Below are 23,373 nucleotides of genomic sequence, written 5' to 3'. Positions count from 1 at the left end.
AAATACTATACTGTTTCAAAGAGGCATGTAAGAAAATAAAACTGTGTCTACTATAGTAATACTAAGTTTAATAGTTAAGTTACTATCTTCTGGTTAGTAAAGGTGTGTAGAAGGAAGGGTACTGCTGTAGATACAGTTAGGCTTTCAGCCACAACTACTTACTCTGTTTCGTTCAGCCCAAAGAAATTGGGATTTATTGTATAGAATGATAACAGTAAATGTGCCAGAAACAGAAATACATAAGCCAACAGCTAGTTTTGTTATAGGTTCTGGATTCCTGGAGTTCTCAAATCCTACAAAGAACATAGTTTACAGTAAAGGTGACAGCCACACTGCCCTTTACTGACACCTCCCATGTCATTAATCACCACAGCCTTCAAATTTACCCACAAGAGCAAGTTTTCTTAACAAAAACTTTAAAACTGAACTACTCTAAAATCTTGTCTTAGTTTAAGAATATGACAGTAATGACAGGGTAAGCCTAAAATGACACCTAGTCTTTTATTTGAAAGTGAGGTTGATTATGTTTATATGATGACTGTATATGCTTCACAGTAACCTAAGTTCTGGGCTGACTAGTTTGCATTTTCTGCCTTGTTCTATTTTTCTCTAGTTGTGGTAGCCTTTACAGTGCTTATAACTATAGTAATATTAGGATATATGACATTTAAGTGAAGTGGGCAACTCAGAGAGACAGGGAAAAATTATTCCAAACTGGCCAGATTGGGGGGGGATAATATTTTTTTCTGGGTAAAGTGTGTTCGGGACTTAATCATTTTGGTAGTAGGTATCATTACAGGTATGATATTTAAGTGCTGGGTTCTCTACAATCAGCTGTTTGGAGAAGGATGCTGTTAAATTGTTTTTCTCTAGTATCAGCAACTAATAAGGGATCTTTTAGAAAAAGATGGATCTGTTTTCCACTGTGCCTTCTGTTTAAATCTTTCTTTATAATCCCCCTTCCCTCCAGACCTCCACAGATTTCTAGCACGTATCATAAGAAGACTGTGTACACTTTAGCCTGGGGGCCACCGCTGCCCCCCATTTCGCTCGGTAAGTATCTGAGCCATTCTCTAGCAAACATGAGAGTATTCTCTTTCTTTCAATTTAATTGTAAGATACTCAAGCTGGAAAGTCATAAATATTCTAGTGCAGTGGCTGCTTATGCAGACTGCTGTGTCCCCAAGGGTCCATGAGGGCAGTCATAGCAGGTGGTGTTAGAAATCATTTGCCCATAATAGGCATCCCCAAACACTAAAGCATTAGTTGGTCTCTTCAAGCTGAATTTTTCCATTGTGCATATAGATGTCTCATGTTGGCTCCTAGTACCCAGCCTAATATTTTTTCACCAAAATTTGGTATCACTTTTTATCAGAATTAGAATGTTATTTGACTATATTAATGGAGTAATGATCATCTGTTTTCACCTATAGTCACAGCAAACTTAGAATTCCTGAAATGATCTCCTTTTGTCTTTACTGTATTCTGACCCTTTCCCTCTTCTGGCTGCTCAGCCCTCTCTTTCTTATTCCTAAAGAGGTCTTTCAGAGTGTCTTTTAAAATAAGTGTACTCATTGGGTGCCTGGATGGCTCAGTTGGTCCAGTATCCGACTCTTAGTTTCAGCTCAGGTCATGATATCACAGTTCATGGAATCGAGCCCCACACTGGTCTCTTCACCGATAGTATGGAGCCTGCTTGGGATTCTCTCTCCTCTCTCTGCCCCTCCTCTATTCATGCGTGTGTGTGCACCCTCTCTCTCTCTTTCAAAATAAATAAATTTTAAAAAATCAGTGTATTCAGCAGATGCCTTTGGTTAGCTTTTCTTAACCAGCTATATAATGAAACATCTGTCCATTTCCATAGTACTTGTGCTACATGGAGAGGATAATGTAAGTCATGAGAACTCAAGCAGCCCCATAGTTGTAGTTCATTCCTTCCTTCATTCAACAACTGTTTATTGGATTCTTGATTTGTGCCAGGCATAATTCTAGCAGTGGTGAAAATAAAACTTGCCTGTACAGAAACCCACAAGAACCACTGTTTGCTTTTTAAAAGTCAACAAGAGAATTGCTATAATACCAAAGAAACCCTTGCTTTGGGTTTCTGCTAGTTAGTCAGCGGAAGTCCTGCAGCTCCATATATTTAAATACCCAAAGAGTAGAGTGCTCATTTCTGAAAGAAAAGGCAAAAATTCTCATAAACATTGAGAACATGTTTTTTGACCCCAGCTTTGGCACCTGTACTATTTGAATGACAGAAGAATGTTTAAAGCAGATCTGCTACATTATAAATACTACTGTAGAATTAGTATCTTTTTACTTCTCCCAACAACTGTGTTCATATGCAAAGAACAGTGACTACTCCAATGTGTTAATATAATTCATTTAAAACAACACATAGTATGCTACACTTCTACTATAGCAACCAATAGTTAAGCTGATGAAATGCAAAAATGATAAGGTTTCTTTTCTTATCTCATATAGGAGGAGAAGGAGACAGACCTTCCCTTACTTTATACAGCTGTGGAGGGGAAGGGATTGTCTTACAGCATAACCCCTGGAAGCTTGGTGGAGAGGCCTATGACATCAACAAACTAATCAGGGACACTAATTCAATCAAAGTGAGTTCTTATGGTGTAAAGTCTCTACATCTTCTTGGTTTCCCATCTTATGTAATAAATGCCGTTATTAGAGATATCCATTATACTCACTCAGATTTCTGTTCTTAAAGGCTTCATTGAATTTGTGATTTATAACACATAATGTAGAACTCTTTATCCCTGAGTAAAGCAAGGAACTTAACCACACAGACACACACACACACACACACACAAGTGTTGTCTCAGCTGCCCTGGTGATTTATGATAAACTTTCAAATCTTGGATATAAAGCATCCTTTTCAGGCCAGCTACTTCATCCAGAGTGTGACCTTGGTAAAGATAACTATAACATGGTGACCAAGTGTGGCTGTAAGGTAATTTGCTCAAGGCAGATAATTTTTCTGTTTTTTTAGTGAAATAATTACAGATTTACACAAAATAATAAATAATTCCCTTTTATCCTTGACCCAGGTATCCACATCTAATCACTTTGCCTTACCATTTTATCAGTGTATGTCAGAACTGTCTTTTGAAGTGAAATATGTTGAGAGCTCTTACTCTTTCAAATGAGTATTTTTATTGTTGCTCATTATTTTTGAATGGCTAGCATTTAATCATAAATTGAATTATTTTTATTGACTATATTCCCTCATTAAATGTTATCTCAACATTAACATTCAGCAATGAATAAAAGAAACAAAATTCCTGTTCCTAATGAGCTTTTAGTTTTGTGTCAGTTAAATATATATATGGAAGGAGGGTCGGTTGCCTGGCTGGCTCAGTTAGTGGAGTATGCAGCTCTTGATTTTGGAGTTGTGGCTTCAAGCCCCACAATGGGTGTAGAGATTACTTAAAAATAAAATGTTAAAAAAAAAAAAGAAATTTCGAATTCCTTCACATGAACTACCAGTAGCTGAGGAAGCTGTGGGCATAGATGAGGTAGTCTAAAGAGACAGGTAAGAAAACAAGAGGACCCAGTCAGCCTTGGGGAAAGAGCAACAGAGTTACAAAAATTAAATAATAAATAAATAGGGAAAAAAATAGAAATAGGAAGAAAACAAATACATGTATATGTGTGTGTATGTACATATATGTATTTAGCATATATATGTACATATATTTGTTAAGGAGACACGACCCCCACGTTATCAAAATGGACACATTACATTCTCTGTTGTGGGATAAAAATCATTTTAATAAAGTTTATTTTACAAGGTTCGACCTTGTAGACATTGGGTATTTACTAGCCTGTCTTTTTTTGTCCCAATTAAGGAAGTTACAGTTAGAATATTTGCTCTTAGTAACTCTTTGGCTAATTACATAGATTGTGTACAAGTTGTAAAATTAGGACATTTTAAACTAGGGATTTTTTTTTTCATGCTATCATCGTTGATTTATAAGGTATGCAGAGAGAAGAACAGTGCTTTTAGTCAAGATTGGTTTGTTTTGCTTTCTAGTACAAATTGCCTGTACACACAGAGGTCAGCTGGAAAGCAGATGGCAAAATCATGGCCCTTGGCAATGAAGATGGGTATGTGTTTGTTTCTTAAAAAAAAACAAATTCAGAAAACTTTGCACGTACATTTGGTCAAAAGCTGACTAATGCCATTTATAATGTCAGTTGGGGTAGCCTAGTTGAGTATGATATTCTGATCTGTCCTTGCTATCCTTGAATGATCTAGAAGCTCTCTGTATTTTTGAGAATGCAAAATGAGTTGGGTATTTTCAGTCCAAAGAAATGTTTGCCCATTCAGTGTTTCAGCTTTTTATGCTTCACAAAATGTGGATCTGCACTGAAATGCGTAAATCTTCCTTCATGTTTTTAAAGTAAGCCTGGGAAGAAATGGTTTTTAGACCTCAATGAGCTCTTTCCAATGTTGATCCTAGTTACATAGTCCTAGTTTAGCCATTAACTCATTAATTCTTTTAGCTTTTCCATAGCACTATTTATTACAAGAGCCTGATAAACACAACTACTGCCCAGAGATTGTTGGGATTGTTTTATAGCTGAATACACTTGTTTAAAAGAACAACCGTTTGTATTTGGCTCTCTATAAGAGAATGACCTTTGTAGTGATAGATAGGGTTATCCTATTCCATTTCACCTTTAGTTGAGTGATAGAATGAGGGAGATATCTGTTTGCATTAGATTGTAATTTGACCATCCATCTTTCTTGTCTCATGTCTTTGTTATTCCAGATCAATAGAAATATTTCAAGTTCCCAACCTGAAACTGATATGTACCATCCAGCAGCATCACAAGCTTGTGAATACCATTAGCTGGCATCATGAGCATGGCAGTCAGCCAGAGCTGAGCTATCTGATGGCTTCTGGGTCCAACAATGCGGTCATCTATGTGCACAACCTGAAGACTGTCATAGGTAATTTTGCTTTCTTACATCCTAGGGCCATATGTGTTCAGCTACTCTGCATTCCAAGTTTGTCCCTTTATATTTATTTTTTGGTATTAAAATGTTATTCTCGGGGCGCCTAGGTGGCTTAGTCGGTTAAGCGTCCAACTTTCGCTTAGGTCATGATCTCGCGGTTCGTGGGTTCGAGCCCCGCATCGGGCTCTGTGCTGACTGCCAGCTCAGAGCCTGGAGCCTGTTTCAGAGTCTGTGTCTCCCTCTCTCTCTGACCCTCCCCTGCTCACGCTGTCTCTTTCTCTCTCCCCTAGAAACAAATAAAAATATTTAAAAATAAAAAAAATAAATAAATGTTATTCTCATTGTTTTTTTCTGCTTTCAAAAATAATATATTCATCTTATAGTAAGACAGAAATTTCAAACATGACAAGAAGGTTAACTTAAATGAAGTTCCTACCATAATCACATCCCTCAGTCATAACCAGCATGATTAGTTCGCTGAATGTTTTCCCCAGCTTTATTAAAGTACTGTTATTGCTGGGGCACCTGGGTGGCTCAGTCGGTTAAACCTCCAACTTCAGCTCAGATCATGATCTCCTGGTTCATGGGTTTGTGCCTGCATTGGGCTCTGTGCTGACAGCTCAGAGCCTAGAGCCTGCTTCAGATTCTGTGTCTCCCTCTCTCTCTGCCCCTCCCCTGTTTGCGCTCTCTCTCTCTCAAAAATGAACATTTTTAAAAAATTCTTTTAATAAAAAAGTAAATAATGATATTGTTATTGCTAACTGGCTCCACAAAGATTGTGCCAGTTTATACTCCCTTCCCTCAGTGTTTGAGTATTTGACACACACATCCCATTCCCATGTTTGACTGTATCTAATCCTCACAGTCCTGTGAGGTAGACTGTGTTACCCTCATTTTCCTGATGTTTAAATTGAGGCCCAGAGAAGTTAGCCTAACTTCCTGAAGTCCCACAGCTAGTGTGGGAGGGAGCCTAGATTCAAGCCCATGCTGACTGCAGAACCTCTGTGTCCTGGTAAGTACTATTCCTGCCTGGCAGGTTGATCTTTTTCACATTTCCATGACTTACTCCTTAAAGAGTCTTTGAACCCCCTCAGCGCCCACAAGAACCTTAACAGATGGTTAGAAGATCCTCCCCCTTTTTTTTTTTTAATATAAAAGACGTGTGATTACTTTTTTTCCAATATGAAGAAATTATAATCTGACACTATGCTGTTCCCAGAATAGTGCCAAGTATGTGCTGTCAGCCATAGTGAAAATAGTTGACATTTTAATTTTCTCTATAATTTCTAATACTTTTCTGAGAATCCTTATCTGTAACAACAAAAAATTTGATTCTAGCAGTGGCCCTCCCAAGTTAAAAGCAATATGGAAAAACTATTAAAGTGTAGACCGATTTTCCTATAAGTAGTAGACAGTGTGTAACTAATGAGCATGATCTGTCAGAAAGTTTATCCTGGTCCTTATCATTATTAGCAGGACTCTAAATTAAGCACCCACTTCGGCAGAGGGCATTAACTTAATTCTTCAGAGCAGTGCAGATCTTTGTCTCCTTTAATACTAATATCTTTGTTTTTTATTTTCTATCTACTGAATAATAGAAAAGAAACAAAATTGGACAAAATCAGTATCACTTTCAGACTTACAAGAAAGATGGAAGAAAAATACAGGGAACTCTCATACTCCCATTCAAATGTTCAACAGCTATTAACATTCTGTCGTATTTGCTTGTTTTTGTTTTGTTTTGCTTTTTGCTGTTAATATCTTTTTCAGGGAGAGGACACCACTCCTGTTCAGTTAAGGGAAATGTTTTTACAGCCTTGACGTCTTATTTTTTTACATTTACCATGCCACGAATTCACAGGGAGCGGGTTCTGGCAGCTCAGGCTCCTTTCTGCTGCTCCTCACAAAGCGTGCTTCTCTGGGTGCGGCAGGCTGGCACTTCAGTTGAATCCAAGGACCTTTCCCTTTGGCTTCCTTCTTTTTCTGATCATTTTCCTTCACACCCTTCAGGATGCTATCTCGGCTCTTTGAGTGCTTAATATGCTGAGTACGTACATTCATTCTCTTGGCAAGAATCTTGTCCTTGTTTGTTTACAACAATGCCAAAAGCATGCCGTGGAACACTGTTGACTCTTCCAGTTTTGCCATGGTAACATTTCTGGGGCATTCCATTTTGAACAGTGCCCATTCCCTTGATGTCCACAGTATCACTCTTCTTGTAGGTTAACATGTATGTGGCCTACTGAACAACTCCCAAGTTTTCTAAAAGGCGTAGGGAACATACAGCAAGTACCTCTCCTCTTTCCCTTGGTGTTGGTCCTTGTGGCATATTACTGGAAAATGGTGGTTCTGACTGAAAGGGATAATTGCTGCTTGGTTCTCTCTGTGTGTGTGTGTGTGTGTGTGTGTGTGTGTGTGTGTGTGTGTACTTTTTCCAAATCTTTTGTGTTGAATGCATCATGCTCCCCATATCCCTTAATATTTGTGTATTTTGTAAGAATAAGGATATTCCCTTACAATCTACAATTCCATTATCAATGTCAGTTAATTTAACAATATACAATGATTTAACCTATCATCCATATTCTGGTTTTGTTGATTGATCCAATAACATCCTTTATATCTGGAATAGTTTCTTAGTCCCTTTTTATTTTTAAAGTTTATATATTTTTGAGAGAGAGCACACGCATCAACAAGGGAGAGGCAGAGAGAGAGGAGGGAAGGAATCCCAAGCAGGCTCCACACTCAGCCTGGAGCCCAAAGAGGGGCTCAATCTCATAACCATGAGACTACAACCTGAGCTGAAATTAAGAGTTCAGTGCTCATTCGAGCCATCCAGGCGCAAAAGCCAACACAAGGCTTGGTCTCAGGAACTGTGAGATCATGACGTGAGCCAAAATCAAGAGTCAGATGCTTAACTGACTAAACCACCCAGGCGCCCTACAGCCTTTTTGTTTTTAATCTTTGAAGAATACTGCCCTGGTTTTTTGTAGATGTCCCCTCAATCTGGTATTTTCTCATAATTATCAAATTCTATATCTTTAGTTACCATGAAAGTGATGATACATCTCCTTGGTATCACATGCAAAAGGTATTGTTTTCACTTTGATGGCTTTTGAAGAGACAAACTGACAGCTAACGCTGCGGTAATAAACCCATGTGCCAAGCACTGTGGACATGCCCACAGTCTTAAACAATAAATAACATTGCCTGCTGAAAGTCATCTAGAAGGCATATTGCAAAATCTTGACTCTCCACAATAAAACTTTCCTCTGGGTCTTTTTGTTGTTGCTGTTGGTAGAGATGTCATCTTGCCCTTGTCTCTTAGAGAGCAATCCTGAATCTCCAGTGACCATTACAGAGCCCTACCGGACCCTGTCAGGGCACACAGCCAAGATTACCAGTGTGGCATGGAGCCCACATCATGATGGAAGGCTGGTATCTGCCTCCTACGATGGCACAGCTCAGGTACTATTGTGTCCTTGATTCCGTGGGTTCTTCACTACATACTCTAATTTGAACTCTTTCCTGTTTTCCCCCCGTTGTATACATTCTTTTTCTCACATTATCTTCTACAGAAAGGGATATTCTGAGCTCTAGAAGGCATCCTACATATCTGAGCCCTTGGCAGGCTAAGACTGGGGAGGGTTGGGGTTTTTTTACTTAGATGAAAGGTAAAATATTGATAGGGAACTAGCTAAGTTCTAATATTTTTTAAGATTTCATTCTTACTGTCATAAGATGGGCTAAATTGATGAGAGAAGTACTTGCTCCTGTTTTAAACACAAATAGCTATAAATCATGAACAATTTTTTAATAATAAATTGGTAAGTCAGGAATCTTCAGGTTAGAAAAAAATAAAGATGAGATGCCAAGCCAGAGCTATAAGATAGGACTTTCAGATATCAGAACCAGAACAGACATTAGGAACTAGAGAGCTAATAACCTCTGTCATGGATGTCAGTCTCTGTTGAGTTGTAATTGAGCTATCTGCACAAAGCTAGAAGCCATGAAGAGCTGCCCTCTGTGAAATGGAGACTGGAATAATTCAAGAAACAGTAAGGAAAGTGATCATTTGCCCAGAAATGGGCCAAGAGAATCATCTGCGAGAAATTAGAACCATAAGCATGCACTACACATGCAGGTGTGAGTTCTGAATTAGAATTCTCATGGTATCAGAATTCTCAGCCCGAAAAAAAATATAATACTGGCTCAGTACAGTGAAATCCATTTGGCACCATTAGAAGCCCACTCAGAATCATAGCCATAAGAGTGTCTCTGCATCCCAGAGTATATAAGCCTCCCACAGGAAATACCATTTCTGAAATTTGAACACCTAAGAGGAAATAATAAATCATAAGAAGAAATAAGAGTATACAGATTTTTTTTAACCTTTTTAAATTTATACCTATTCCCCAAAGCAATAGAATAACCAAAAGTTAACATTCTGTCACGTGACTTGTGGTTTTAGGTGTGGGATACTCTCCGAGAAGAGCCTCTGTGCAACTTCCGAGGACATCGAGGTCGACTGCTTTGTGTGGCTTGGTGCCCCCTGGATCCAGACTGCATCTACTCAGGGGCGGATGACTTCTGTGTGTACAAATGGCTCACTCCCATGCAAGAACATTCTCGGCCTCCTCAAGGTCAGTCAGAACTGGGAGCCCATAAATACTTGCCTAATTCCCCTTCTCACTTCGTCAGTAGTTGAGTTGATCAGGGTCAAGCAAAGAGGACATTCATGTAGGGTGGCAGCAACAGTATGGCACGTGTTGCCTTCCTAATCAAGGAAGGCAGCCATGAGGGGCCTAAGGACAACATCCAAATAGTGACGAGTAGACCTAGCCCACATCTTGGTTTCTAGATGGCATTTTCTGTTTAAAGACACCATCTAGGGCTTCTTGGTGAGAAGCTAATTCCAGGTTGGGGCAGGAAAAATACAAGATGGGCCTGGCACCTCATCTGATGCTACAAAGGAAGGAAATGTCCAGAGCATGAGATCTGTCAAGAGGACAAAGAGGCCAGCTTGCAGGGGTTCCCACTAACCAATCTGGGACAGTCTGAACTTGAAAATAATGACCAGGACTTGCCCTAGAGACTGGAAAGCAGAATGCATCCTAGAGACTGGAAAGCAAGTGCTTTTTGGTGAATGTACTGACGTGAGTTCTTCCCAGCCTGATGTCCTGGACCTGAGCCATGGCCTCCAGCCCAGCTATCCCTCCTGCACGCTGGCTCCCCCCATAGCCATTTCTCCGTTCTAATGGAGTGCGCAGTCTTCAGCCCATGGGAAATCTTTGTAGTAAGAAACCAAGGACCGCTTTTCCCTCTGACATCTGTGAATGCCTTAACCGTCTTTATTCTACATTATGTCTTAGTTCAGTTTCTTTTTGAGAACAAGCGGGGAAGGGGCAGAGAATCCCAAGCAGGCTCTGCTCTGGCAGCTCAGCCCACTGCAGGGGATCATGACCTGAGCTGAAACCAAGAGTCTACATGCTTAGCCACCCAGGCACCCCAGTTCTATTTTAGCCTTACATCTCCAAATGGTGAAATCGTTTAATAAAATAACCATGATTTTGTGGAAAAAAAAAAAATAATAATAATGAACAGGAAAACTCCCTGGCTATCAAAGATTAACTGGTACCAGACTTGCCCACTTGCCATAACCAGCTAGAACACTAGACAGAATATATTAAACAACTAAAAATGTGCCCAAATAAATGCAATGATCTATCCACATGATGATTTGTAAAAAAAAAAAAAAAAATGTTTATGGCAGCTTTCACAAACCAGAAACAACCCACGTGTCCATCGGTATAGTAAATAAACTATGGTATATCCCTAGAGTGGAGTTCTACTCAGCAATAAAATGAAAGTAACTGCTGATAAATCCCAAAAAATGTTACACTGAGCAAAAGATGCTAGGCACAGAAGACTACATGCTGTATAATTCTAAGGTACAGTGGGAATATAAGTATAACATGAAACTCCATAAAGGCAAAACTATAGTGACAGCAGAAGAATGCGTGCCTGGGACTCAGGCAGGGGGTGCATCTTACTGCAAAGAAACATGAGGAAATGAGATAATGGAAATATTTTATTCACGGTGAGTTACAGGACTAAACATCTGTTAAAACTCATCAAAGTATAAAAAAGTGGGTATATTGTGTTGAACTATACCTCAACAAAGACAACTTAAAAAGCAAGGGATAAATGCCTTAAAACTTAAAAAATAAATAAGTAATAATGTATTAAAACAAAATAGGGGGTACCTGGGTGGCTCAGTCAGTTAAGCATCCAACTCTTGATTTTGGCCCAGGTCATGATCTCACAGTTCATGAGTTCAAGCGCCATGTCAGGCTTTGCACTGACAGTGCACAGCCTCCTTGGGAATCTCTCACTCTCTGCCTCTCCTCTGCTTGTTGTTGCTCTCTAAAAATAAATAAATAAACTTAAAAATTTTTTAAAAATAGGAATCCATGAGTCCATATTGGGGGGAGGAATGAAGGTCTAAATAAATAGGGAGAAACAAGCTCTTCCTGATAGTAGAATGCCAACGAATGTAAAATGAGTGATGGAATTAGAAAATTACCATTCAGTCATCATCACGGTAACAGTTTTTTTGTCAAGAAACATCAGTGGATACTAAAACTAGTGAACACAAATACTTAGTAATTACAAAGGGGAAATAAGTTTTCAGGGAGAAACCTGCAAGACACGCCCCTTAAGTGACAGAAGCAAACAAATAATGACACAAGTAGAAACTATGTGCTACCCACTGTTGCATTGACAGCATCACTCCTATGTATTCCAGCCCCAAATGCAACACTTAAATCTAATCATGGCAGACATCAGGCAGTGGGGGGATCAACAAAATAACAGCCCTGTAATCTTCAAGTTTCAAGTCACGAAAGTTAAAGGAAAACAAGCCTCCTCCATACTGAAGTAAACTAGAGAGATGTAATAAGCAAGTTCATGATGTAATCCTGGATTGATTCCTTTTGCTGTAAAAGACATTCTTGGTACAACTGGTAGAACTTGAGTATAGTCTGTGGAGTAGACAGTTGTAACGCATCGATGTTAATTTCCTGATTTTCTTGGTTGTGTTGTGGAAATGTAGGAGAATGTCCCTGTATGTAGGATACACACCATAAGTATTCAAGGACCATTGGGCAGCATACTGATTTAATGAAATCCTAAAAAGGTTTGGTATGGTTAACTTTTTGATACCATAGCTCTAAAAATTCATGGGTAAGGAAGGGAAGAGGTGAGAATGCTATCAAAAAGAAGTGTGAGGTTTTGGAGATTATCTCCTAGAGTGCTTTTAACCAAGAATATATACTTCAGTCTATCTGTGTCTTAACTGTGATACCTCTAGGTAAGAAAAGTATTGAATTAGAGAAAAAAAGGCTCTCTCAACCTAAGCCAAAGCCCAAAAAGAAGAAAAAGCCCACCTCAAGAGCTCCTGTAAAGCAGGAAGTATATGATGGGAATGAAGACGAGAGCATCAGGGAGAGCTCGGGACCTGTTGAGAATGGCGTGTCGGACCAGGAGGCTGAGGAGGAAGCCCGGGAGCCAGAACTACCCAGTGGCATCGCCTCAGGGGGTATGTGGCCACATCCTGTGTTTTGTGGACTCTCTAGGACTTGATAGTCATGACCAGGAAACTAAGCCAGGTCTTTACTCAGTTTGAAATTTCTCTGCCTCTGACCTTCCTATTATCCCATCTGTGTAACTTCAGTTGTATCTTTGGTGCTGTTAGAAACCCCATTAGTTTCTTAAAAGGTTGTTTTAAGCCTCTAAACTCCTTTGAAGTGGTAAAATGGATCTGGTAGAAGATTGGGGTCAAAATAGTGAAAGTCTTTAGAGAAAACTTTTTACCAACTTGGGCAGGGTAAGACTGTGGGGCAAAGTGAAACCAGGGCAGTAGATCGAAAGAAACTGACACAGGAAAAGTTTCCACAGTATGACATCTAGCCACAGTTATCGAAAGAAACCACTGTCCCTTACCAGCATCTGACCTAGAAGCTACTGCCACCCTGGGAAAAGTTTAGGAGAATAAAGAGCTCATAAAGGCTTAATGGATTTATTTTTTTAGGCTCATCAAAATACCTTTATATCACAAAATGGTCGTACAAAATGTTCTTTATATTTAGATTAAATGTAGATCAACTGCTGGGCTTTTTTTTTTTTCCCAGCTGGACTTTTTTCCCAAGTTTATGGTTGTGTGTGCTCAAGGCTGTGACTCCATATCACATACCCTTAATAATTTCTATTAATAAAGTTGTTCCTTGTTTGTGTAATTAAGTATATACAATTAGTACTTTGTCATCCAAATATGTAAGCAGTCTTTTGTTATCTAAGCAAGGTTTCAGAACTCCTGGGCCTATGATATAATGTAGGGGCTAGAAACTTAGTTTCTCCTGAGATTAGTCAAAGTTCTAAGTAATAAACTTACTTAGACATTTTGTGAGGTGGGAAAAGGGAGACTACCCATGTTTCCTTTCAAAAGTATTTTAGCTTGTTATGGAATACATAAAATCACACTATTAAGCCTGGTATAGCTCTTAATTATTAAAAAGAACTAGATTCTATATTGTTTTTCTCCAAACGTTTTTTCTTTATTTTTATCCCCTATGATACAGCTTCCAGAGAACCAGTTACCTGCACTCCCGTTTCTGTAGGCTTTGAAAAGTCAAAAATCACTGTTAATAACAAAGTCCCTGTATTGAAAAAGGAATCACCTAAAGAGAAGTCAGGTTGGTATCTAATGATTAAAATATTTTGTTAAAGCATCCTCAATGTTTGGTTTTTATTGTTGTTGGTTTCTTGACAGGATTTTTGTTTGTTTCTGAGGTTTTAAATGGTTGTGTTATGATTATTTCGATTTTGGGTCATGCTTTTAAACATTTTTAATACTTAAACAATTTAAACATTTTTTTTAATGTTTTCATGATGAAGTGTCATTTTGCAACTGTTGATAATGCTTCACGGGTGTTCACAGGGGCATATTGTTTGTGTGCATTGTAAACACTGCCCCCGCTAACTTAACCTGAAAGCTTCTCCATAAGTAGCAAATTTTCTGATGACCAGCAGCATCTCTCCAGTAGGTTACAGTCACACAGTGGCCATCCAGTTTTATGATTCTGATCAGCTCTTCTTCAGACCATCTATATTTTTATTACATTTCAGAATCCATAAGCAAGAAGCGAAAAGCTCGTTCCATGCTTCCACTGACTACCAGCCTGGACCACAGGCCTAAAGAGGAGCTTCATCAGGACTGTTTGGTATTAGCGACGGCAAGACACTCCAGAGGTACAAAAAGACACTTCCTTGGCCCGTCATAGTCTTCTGGGAAGTAGCACACAAGAGGCGTTTGCTTATATATTTGTTGAATGAATGAGCAAACAAATGTCTAAAATTGCTTATTTCTAAATTCTTTTCCAACGCTCCGTCTTCCAAGACCCTGCAACCAGGCTCCCCAGTGCCCTTGAGATGTGCTCTTATTTGTTCTAAGTCCAGTTGTCACCAGCCATCTATGTGCTGGAATTGGTATGATGGCTTAAATATTTCAGCATGAATCAGCTCCTTCAACAGTTTTTCCCCCAGGGAAACAGTATCTTCAATTAGAAAAAAAAAGTATTTGCTTATTGGAAATATACCCATAATACGGTAGTTCCTGTTTTTGGATTTTGATGGAAGTTTTTGTTATAGAAGATTTTTTAAATTTTACTTTTGCAAAGCTCTCATTTAATGGCCATTATTTTGATATTTGAGCAGCTGTATTTTTTTGAATTTTACATGTTGAAAATAGATACACATGATAAAATGAAATTCAGAGATTCAAAAAGAATGTAAATCTCCATCCCAGCTCGATACCCACTCTTACATTGCCCCTCAAGACCACACTATTGACGGTTTTTTGTCTCTCTCCATAAATATTTTATGTTCTTACATACATAAGCCTCTTTGGGGACTTTATCATGACTTCCTATAACTTACACACTTAATCATATAGCTTTACATTATTAACTTTACTGGAAAGTTATTCAGTTGACTTTTTCAAAAACATAATGATTATTGAATGTCTTTGTGGTAGATCCTAGTGAATGTTAAGGACATTTCTTGTTGGATTTGGGGTTGGCCTTTTTTTTTTTTTTTTTTAAGGCAGGGGAGGGGCAGAGAGAGAATCCCAATCAGGCTCCATACTCAGCACAGAGCCCAACAAAGGGCTCAATCTCACAATGATGAGACCACAACCTGAGCTGAAATTTAAGAGTCAGACAGTCAAATTGAGCTACCCAGGCCCCCCTGGGGTTGCCTTTTTATATCCTCTCTTACCTCCTCCCCCTCTCTGAGCAAACTGCAGACTAAATTGTTTCATTGGATTTCACCAAGGCTGAACTTCACAAACTTAAGTGATTTCATATTTTGCTACCCTTGTAACCAGCAGGGGTCTCTGTTAGGGCAAACAAGGGCACAAGACTTAACTGTGTGAAATGGGTATTCTGGACATGCGTTTGGAAGTAATTGGGCAGAAAACAGTAACCTCATTTTCTTGTCTTTTTGAATTAGCAGACCTAAATGAGGATGTGTCTACTGATCTTGAGGAGAGATTCCACCTGGGGCTTTTCACAGACAGGACTGCCCTGTACAGAATGATTGAGGTTGAAGGTGAGGCCAGTCCAGTCAACATAACCCAGTCTATCTTTATGCTTCCCTAACACTTTGTACACACGTCTTTTATGGCTGCCATCCTGTGGCATCATACTGGTTGGTTTTACGTTTCTACTAACTACTAGGTTTTGAGCTCCCCAATCTGCATATTCCCATATACGCTTTGTGTCTCTCATAGAAACCTAAATATATATACACTCACTCTGAGCGTAAGTGAAAGTGAGCAGGTAGACAAGGGACTAAGCGGGCTTCAAACCACATCATGAACACTCTGAGATTTGACTCACCCACAGCCAGCGACAACATATTGTAGAAATTTGTTCCCCACTTTTTGTCCTGCCTTTCTTTAGAAGTCTGTGCAGACAGAGGTTTCTGAAACATCTTCCCAACATTCTCTCTCCTCCAAACAGGAAAGGGTCACTTGGAAAATGGCCACCCTGAGTTATTTCATCAGCTCATGCTTTGGAAAGGAGATCTCAAAGGTGTTCTTCAGACCGCAGCTGAAAGGGGGGAGCTGACAGACAGTCTTGTGGCCATGGCACCAGTGGGTATGTCCTTCTCAACAAAATCACTGTCACCTTGAAGATGAGTCCACTAAAGATGGACGCTCTCTTGCAGGACAATTTGCCCATGTCTAATAACTTTGACTCCATAATTCTGAGTGTTGGAAATTAACTACTCACGTGCAAATGACAGGTATACGTGGACTGTCATTACAGCAGTGTCTATAATAGCAGAAGACCACAGGGACTTCTCTGTCCATCAGTAAGAAACTGGCTAAATCTCATACCTCTATAGTAGAAGCCCTTAGAAAAAATGAAGCAGCTCTTTGCATTCTAGTATGGACTGGAGCTCCGAGTGAAAAGAATCAAGATGTAGGTACATGATAGTATTTACTACTCTGTCACTTACATTTGTCTTCATACACTATTTCAAAAAGGTTTCAGAAGAAACTAGAAATAATGGTTGTCTCTAGGCAAAGGAATTTGGGTGGGAGGATGCCAGAATAACAAGGAAAGCTTTTATACCATGCCCAGGTTTCAAGTGTGCTTGAAAAAAAAAAAAAAAGAAAAACAGAGACGTACACAGGTCATGACGGTACAAACTGAATACACCCTTGTAACGAGCACCCACACAAGGGTGTGGCACTGCCAGAAGGCGCCCAGGAACTTTCACTCATGCTCCCGTTCATTCAGTCCCCACACACCCCAGCGAGGGTAATCGCCGTCCTGACTCCCATACTCTTTTGTACCTTTTGAATTTTGCGTTATTTTGTATGTGTTAGATAATCAAAGAAAAAAAATTATATTTCAAAATGTGGGTATAGGAAGGGTAAATGAAGCAAATGATCTGTAATGGGAGCTGAATTCAGAGTACCTAAATGTTCTACTTAATGCAATGACTAAAACCAAGGTATTTTCAACCCAAATGGAGATTTTTTTCCTTACACTGACTTCTTTATTTTCAGCCATCTTTTTTTTGTTGTTTTTTAAGCTGGCTACCATGTGTGGCTGTGGGCTGTGGAAGCTTTTGCCAAACAGCTGTGTTTTCAAGATCAATATGTCAAGGCTGCCTCTCATCTACTCTCTATCCACAAAGTATATGAAGCTGTAGAGCTACTCAAGTCAAACCATTTCTACAGGTTTGTATGACCCTACAGTTGAACCACTAGTTGGACATAATGTGAAATTACTCTGAACAGCTCTGCTTACTGATAACCAGCATAAACCTTGTTGTAACTAAACATCTCAAACATAGAGAAATATATGTACACTAGTTTAACAAACACCAGTGCCCACTACCTGTACCTAACAAATGTTAACTTCATTTGGTGTTTGCCACTCATCTTTTTCAGAACTTCTTTATCCCTAAAGCACAAAAGAGACAGGATCTTGTCAACCACCCCAGAAGGTCCCCATGTCCCCAGTTGTATAATATTCCAGATTTGACTGAATTGCCTTTCTCCAGTTCTGTCCTCATCCCTTCTCTAGAAGTAACCACTCTCCTGAGATTGGTATGAATCCTTCCTGTCCAAGTTAATTACACATTCACTACAATACACTTATAAGTAATGACAAACAAAAGGAGTAAAATATTTCTTGTAAACAGCATATAGTTTTGTTTTGTTTTGTTTTTTTACCCATTCTGATGGTTGGAGTCTTTAAAGTGTCTTGGGGTGCCTGGGTGGCTCAGTCGGTTAAGCGTCCGACTTCGGCTCAATTCATGATCTTACGGTTTGTGGGTTCAAGGCCCACATCGGGCTCTGTGCTGAGAGCTAGCTCAGAGCCTGGAGCCTATTTCATTCAGATTCTGTGTCTCCCTCTCTCTCTGACTCTCCCCTGCTCATGTGCGTTCTCTCTCTTTCTCTCTCTCTCTCTCTCAGAAATAAATTTAAAAAATAATTTTAACTGGAGTGTTTAGGCTAATTACATTAAATATAAATATTAGTGCAATTAAAGTTTACCATATTGCTCTTTGTCCCATATATTATTTGTTCATTTTGTCTTTTCTTGCTTTCTTTTGGATTACTTGAATATTTTCTTATCTCCAATCCTGGCTTATTAGCTGTACTCGTCTCTGTTTATTTTATGGTTGCTTTAGGGTTTGTTATTTTTTTAAATTTTTGTTTATTTATTTATTTTGGGGGGGAGGGATGGAGGGAGGGAGGGAGAGAGAGAGAGAGAGAGAGAGAGAGAGAGAGAGAGAATCCCAAGCAGGCTCCATACCATCAGCTTAGAGCCCAGCATGGGGCTCCAACTCACAGACCATGAGATCATGACCTGATCTGAAACCAAGAGTCAGGCATTTAACCAACTGAGCCACCCAGGCACCCCATGATTCGCATTTTTAACTATCACAGTTTATTTTCAAAATAATATTGTCCTACATCTTATATAAAACATACTTATTGGGGCACCTGGGTGGCTCAGTCGGTTAAGTGTCTGACTTCGGCTCAGGTCATCATCTCATGGTTCGTGGGTTTGAGACCCATGTTGGGCTCTGTGCTGACAGCTAGCTCAGAGCCTGGAGCCTGCTTCAGATTCTGTGTCTCCCTCTCTCTCTGACCCTCCCTGCGCACGCTGTCTCTCTCTCTCTCTCTCTCTCTCTCTCTCTCAGAAATAAATAAAACATGAAAAAATAATATTTAAAAAATTATAATAATAAAACATACTTCTTTCCTTCCTACCTGTCCTTTCTGCTACTTGTTGTCATGTATTTGACATGTTATAGCCCCACATTATACTGTTAGAATTTTTTGCTTTAACCTGTTATCTTTTTTAATTTTTTAATTAATTTTAAAACATTTTAAAAATATTTGCCCACATACTTGTTTCTAGCATTCTTCATTCTCTCATATAGGTCCAAGGTTCCAACTGCAATCAATTCCTCCTTCACCTGAACAAGAATTTCATTTTTTTTTGTAGTGTGATTCTTCTGGTGACCAATTCCATCAGCTTTTGTTTGTCCATAAAAGTCTTTAATTTTGCCTTCATTTTAAAGGATCTTTCTCTGGGGGTGAAATTCTAGATTGGCAGTTTTTGTCGTTCAGGGCTTCAAAGATGACTTGTCTCTTACATTGTTCTTGACTACATTTATTCCCATCTTTGTTACATAGGAACTGTCATTTTCTTTACTGTTTTTAGGATTTTCTCCATCACTGATTTTCAGCCATTTGATGTAATGGCGTTGGTGAGACTTTGTCTTTTTCCTGTTTTGGTTTGTCTTACTGTAGAGAGTCTTGAACTCTGTCTAGTGAGCACTAACGTTGTTTATGGGTCAGCTTGATCTTTTCATGGCTTGTTTTTAAGCTTTCTTACAACAGGGTTAGAGGAATATTTTTTTTTTTTTTAAGTTTATTTATTTTGAGAGAGAGAGAGTACGCAGGAGGGGAGGAAAGAGAGAATCCCAAGCACTGTCAGCATGGAGCCTGATGTGGGGCTTGAACTCACAAACCGTGAAATCATGACCTGAGCCAAAATCAAGAGTCAGACGCCTAACTGACCAAGCCACCCAAGCACCCCTAGAGGAATCTATACTCTAGAACTTGTTTGTCCTGATGTCTTTACTGAATGCCTTGTGTATTCAACAAATCAGAACTCAAATGTCTGGCTGGTCAAAACACAGAAGTCCCCCAGGCCCTGAGTGAACTTCAGGAATTATTCAGCTTACAATTCTGTGTTCTTTATCGAGCCTTAAGGAATTTCCTACATATGCATGGCTTTGTGTATAGCCAAAGACTCATGGGACCCCCATGACAGAGTTCTGTAGGTCTTTCCCCAGATAGCTTCTTCCTTCCTATCATCCTGCCTCTCAGATTCCAATTGTTTTGTCTCTCCTCCACTCAGTAAGACTGCTGGCCTCTGCTGGGGTTCCCTATAGGAAAGTGGCTGTTAAGAGGGCCCTGATTGGGCTCACATCGTTGGTTCCTATCTCTCCAGGATGACAGTCCTGAGCTGCCTGGGTCCAGTAACTGAAAACAATGGTTTCATACATATTTTATCTAGTTTTGTGGAGGGAGGGTAAGCCTGGTAAGTTGATGTCTCAAAATACTTCCAACATTGCTCTGCGTAGATCACCTTAATCTAAAATACTTTTATTCTGGCTACAACTTTCTGTTGGCTACAACTCAGAAGTTGTATGTCACTTGGAAAATATCAGCTCACCGAGTTATACAGATAACTCCAAATGTTAACACATTTCATTATTAAATATCCAGATTCTTTAATATCACCATCAGTCTCTTCAGAAAAGTCTTTAGCGTTTGGAAAGCTATCTAGCCCACAGTGCCAGGCACAGATTTTCTAAAATTCTTGTTTTCACTTGAAAGCTCGAAATTTGTCATTGGCAAAAATACTGTCTTCTGTGAAGTGACAGGCCTGGGGATCCTCAGGAATCCCCAGACCACACGTTGAGAACTGCTGACCCAGGTGAAGAATTGAGCCCAGCATGTGGTTTTAACTTCCCATGTAATAGGAAGTTGGAACCGTATAAACAATACAAGAGGGACAGTTTGTTCTCTCTTCCAGCCTTTTCAAATTGGCTATCTGTTCTTGCCTCTAGGGAAGCTATTGCAGTTGCCAAGGCCCGACTGCGCCCAGAAGACCCAATCCTGAAGGACCTGTACCTCACCTGGGGAGCCATCCTGGAAAAAGACGGCCATTATGCTGTAGCTGCCAAATGGTAAGCTGGAGGGAACAGGCATGTACCCAAACATCGAAGAGCTGTGACTCAGAAGAGCAGGATGAGAGTAAGAAGTTTAGAAGGGGAGGTAAAGAGACTAGGAAGTGAAAAAGCTTATGTGTATTGAACCCAGCTTCGTTAAGATCCATCCTCCTTGGTATTTATATAAATCAACATAACTACTGAAGAAACCTCAGTAGCAGACTCAGAGATCCCGCCTTTCTCTAGCGATGTCTTTACCATCAAATAAGGAAACTGGGAAAGAATGAAAATTCTGTTTGGCTTCAGTTCGGCAAATTTATGTGCTTACCCTGTATGATGCTGTCACTCGTTCTCTGAGTCGAGATGGAAGAGGGACTAGGAGACAGATCTGTTCATGACACTTCTGGGTTTTTGTTTGTATCACAGCTATTTAGGGGCTGCTTCCGCTTATGATGCAGCCAAAGTCTTATCCAAGAAGGGAGACCCTGCATCACTTAAAACGGCTGCAGAATTGGCTTCAATTGTGGGAGAGAATGAGTTGTCCACTTCCCTGGCTCTCAGATGTGCCCAAGAGCTGCTTCTAACCAGGAACTGGGTGGGAGCCCAGGAAGCGCTAAAGCTACATGAAAGTCTAAAGGTCAGTCTGTTATTATATGTCCTGGTATTTCAGAGGGAAGGGCCACAAGTCCTTTTCTAGTCGAATTCCAGATGAACAACCCAGCTGCACAAGCTGTACCTGTTTGGCAGGTACCCTTAGAAGTGTCCAGCAAGCCCTGGCCCTACTATCCCATGAAGCACCGTGGCTTGTCCATTGCTGTATTCAGAGTAAGAGATAATGTAGTCGATCACGTTAATTCTCCTTCCTTGTCAGTGTGTGCACACATACAAGAGGAGATTTTAGTCAGCTCAGCCCCTGAGCTTCATTGGTGTCATCAGGTCTTCTCTGAAGAAGGAGAGGGAGAGGAGGATTTCCAACAGAAATCATGGTGCTCCGCCCCAGCATCCCTCTTTAGCTCTAGGCCGTAAAGAAGTGTGGTGAAATCAACACTTTATTACAGGTCTGTTTATCCCTTTCTGGTTAAAAATGAGTAACTCACCACTGTTTTGACACATCAAAACTGAGATTACTTTAAAAGCATCAGCACTTGCACTTTCTAAAGCACATAAACATCTTAGACAGCTTTGCTGATCAGATATGAACATGAACTTTGTAAGCCCACCTCTCCCTAGTAGAGTAACTGCACCAAAAGACAGTTCCTACCTAAATATTCAAAGCCCAAGAAAAATAGTAGCTTTCTAGGAAAGCTCCTTTCTAGCAAGAGTAGTATGCCCTCAAAGACAGTATAATTTGGTGTATTATTTATAAAATGACCAAATCTAGAGAGATTTTAAATTATCCATAACAAAACAAAACAACACTTTCCAGAATGGTTATTTAGCATTTCTTTTAAATAGCATCCTTATCAAAGCAAGAAAACCTTTACATTTATGCAGAATGCTGTTCTGGTAACTGTCAGGCTATTTTGGCTATATTTTGCCAAGCTTAACTGAGAAAATACTATTAGAAGGGTACACACGAACCTCATGGCAACTGAAGGTCTAGCAAAAAGAAAGATATTTGCTGACTCCTCTTAAACCTGCTGGCACGTGGCACCCAACACCTGCTGCAGCTCTCATATCTACACAGTTTGCCTGTTCTAGCACCAGATTCTGCCCGTTACACTTGCTTCTGTATCCCTTAATCTAAAGTATGGATGGGGTGGTGTGGGGGGGGGGGGGGGGGGGTGGACTAGATGAGCCCAGGCTATCTTTTTTCAAACTGAGTTATAAGTCTTAGGTGGCTGGACTGTATGGCCTGCACTGCAGTGGACAGGGCTGTAGTTGGGATTCTGTGTTGTAAAAATATTTGCTTAGGCTCCAGGCTGCCTCTAGGATTCCTGCAAAGGCCTCTGGAAAAACGTCTGTTAGATCACCTCTTTTCCCTGGCCTCACTCATGACTCACGTTGGCCAGAGGCAGCCCCCTAAAGGGTTTGGTTGCTGCAGATGCAATGGGGAACACAGAGAAACTGAGAAGAGCTCTTGAGATACAGGCACTCTCACTTCCTGACACTCCCATCCTTGTTGTTGGGTTCCAGGGGCAGAGACTGGTGTTTTGCCTTCTTGAGCTACTGTCCAAGCATCTGGAGGAAAGGCAGCTGTCAGAGGGCAAAAGTTCTTCCTACAACGTGTGGGCCACAGGCACTGAAGGGCCCTTCGTGGAGAGGGTGACTGCAGTATGGAAGAGCACCTTCAGCCTGGAGACCCCCGAGCAGTACCAGGCAGCATTACAGCAGCTGCAAAATATCAAGTACCCGTCTGCTACAAATAACACTCTGTCCAAACAGGTACTGTCTGCACTCTGCAGTGAGCCTTCCTTAATCCGTATCTCGTATAATAAGGAAACAAGTTGAATGCCAGTTTGCATTTCAGAAAAGATTAAGGCAGGCCCAGGCAACCTGGAATGACCCTTCATACTAATTAAGGCCCTTTAGCTCTAAAGTTAGTCTTAGAT

General features: G+C 40.0%; 1 protein-coding gene across 2 annotated transcripts in view; it reads left to right on the top strand.

Moving 5' to 3' along the window:
* GEMIN5 (gem nuclear organelle associated protein 5) overlaps positions 1-23,373 on the top strand; it is a 43,156-nt gene that overhangs the window by 13,186 nt on the left and 6,597 nt on the right. The window contains exons 10-24 of one of the 2 annotated variants that reach the window (XM_077780710.1): positions 971-1,053; positions 2,485-2,621; positions 4,058-4,131; positions 4,800-4,981; positions 8,316-8,455; positions 9,459-9,630; positions 12,360-12,587; positions 13,627-13,740; positions 14,174-14,296; positions 15,560-15,655; positions 16,069-16,206; positions 17,153-17,300; positions 20,720-20,839; positions 21,248-21,458; positions 22,958-23,206. In XM_077780710.1, the coding sequence (XP_077636836.1) occupies positions 971-1,053; positions 2,485-2,621; positions 4,058-4,131; positions 4,800-4,981; positions 8,316-8,455; positions 9,459-9,630; positions 12,360-12,587; positions 13,627-13,740; positions 14,174-14,296; positions 15,560-15,655; positions 16,069-16,206; positions 17,153-17,300; positions 20,720-20,839; positions 21,248-21,458; positions 22,958-23,206 (2,215 nt within the window). Of the gene's footprint in view, positions 1-970; positions 1,054-2,484; positions 2,622-4,057; positions 4,132-4,799; positions 4,982-8,315; positions 8,456-9,458; positions 9,631-12,359; positions 12,588-13,626; positions 13,741-14,173; positions 14,297-15,556; positions 15,656-16,068; positions 16,207-17,152; positions 17,301-20,719; positions 20,840-21,247; positions 21,459-22,957; positions 23,207-23,373 lie in introns of both variants that reach the window. The other variant, XM_077780709.1, reaches the window with a different exon arrangement.

The sequence above is a fragment of the Crocuta crocuta genome, unplaced genomic scaffold, assembly GCF_008692635.1.
Source record: "Crocuta crocuta isolate KB4526 unplaced genomic scaffold, BGI_CrCroc_1.0 scaffold343, whole genome shotgun sequence".
In the NCBI taxonomy this organism is placed as follows: Eukaryota; Metazoa; Chordata; class Mammalia; order Carnivora; family Hyaenidae; genus Crocuta; species Crocuta crocuta.
This window is presented reverse-complemented; position numbering and strand designations above follow the sequence as displayed.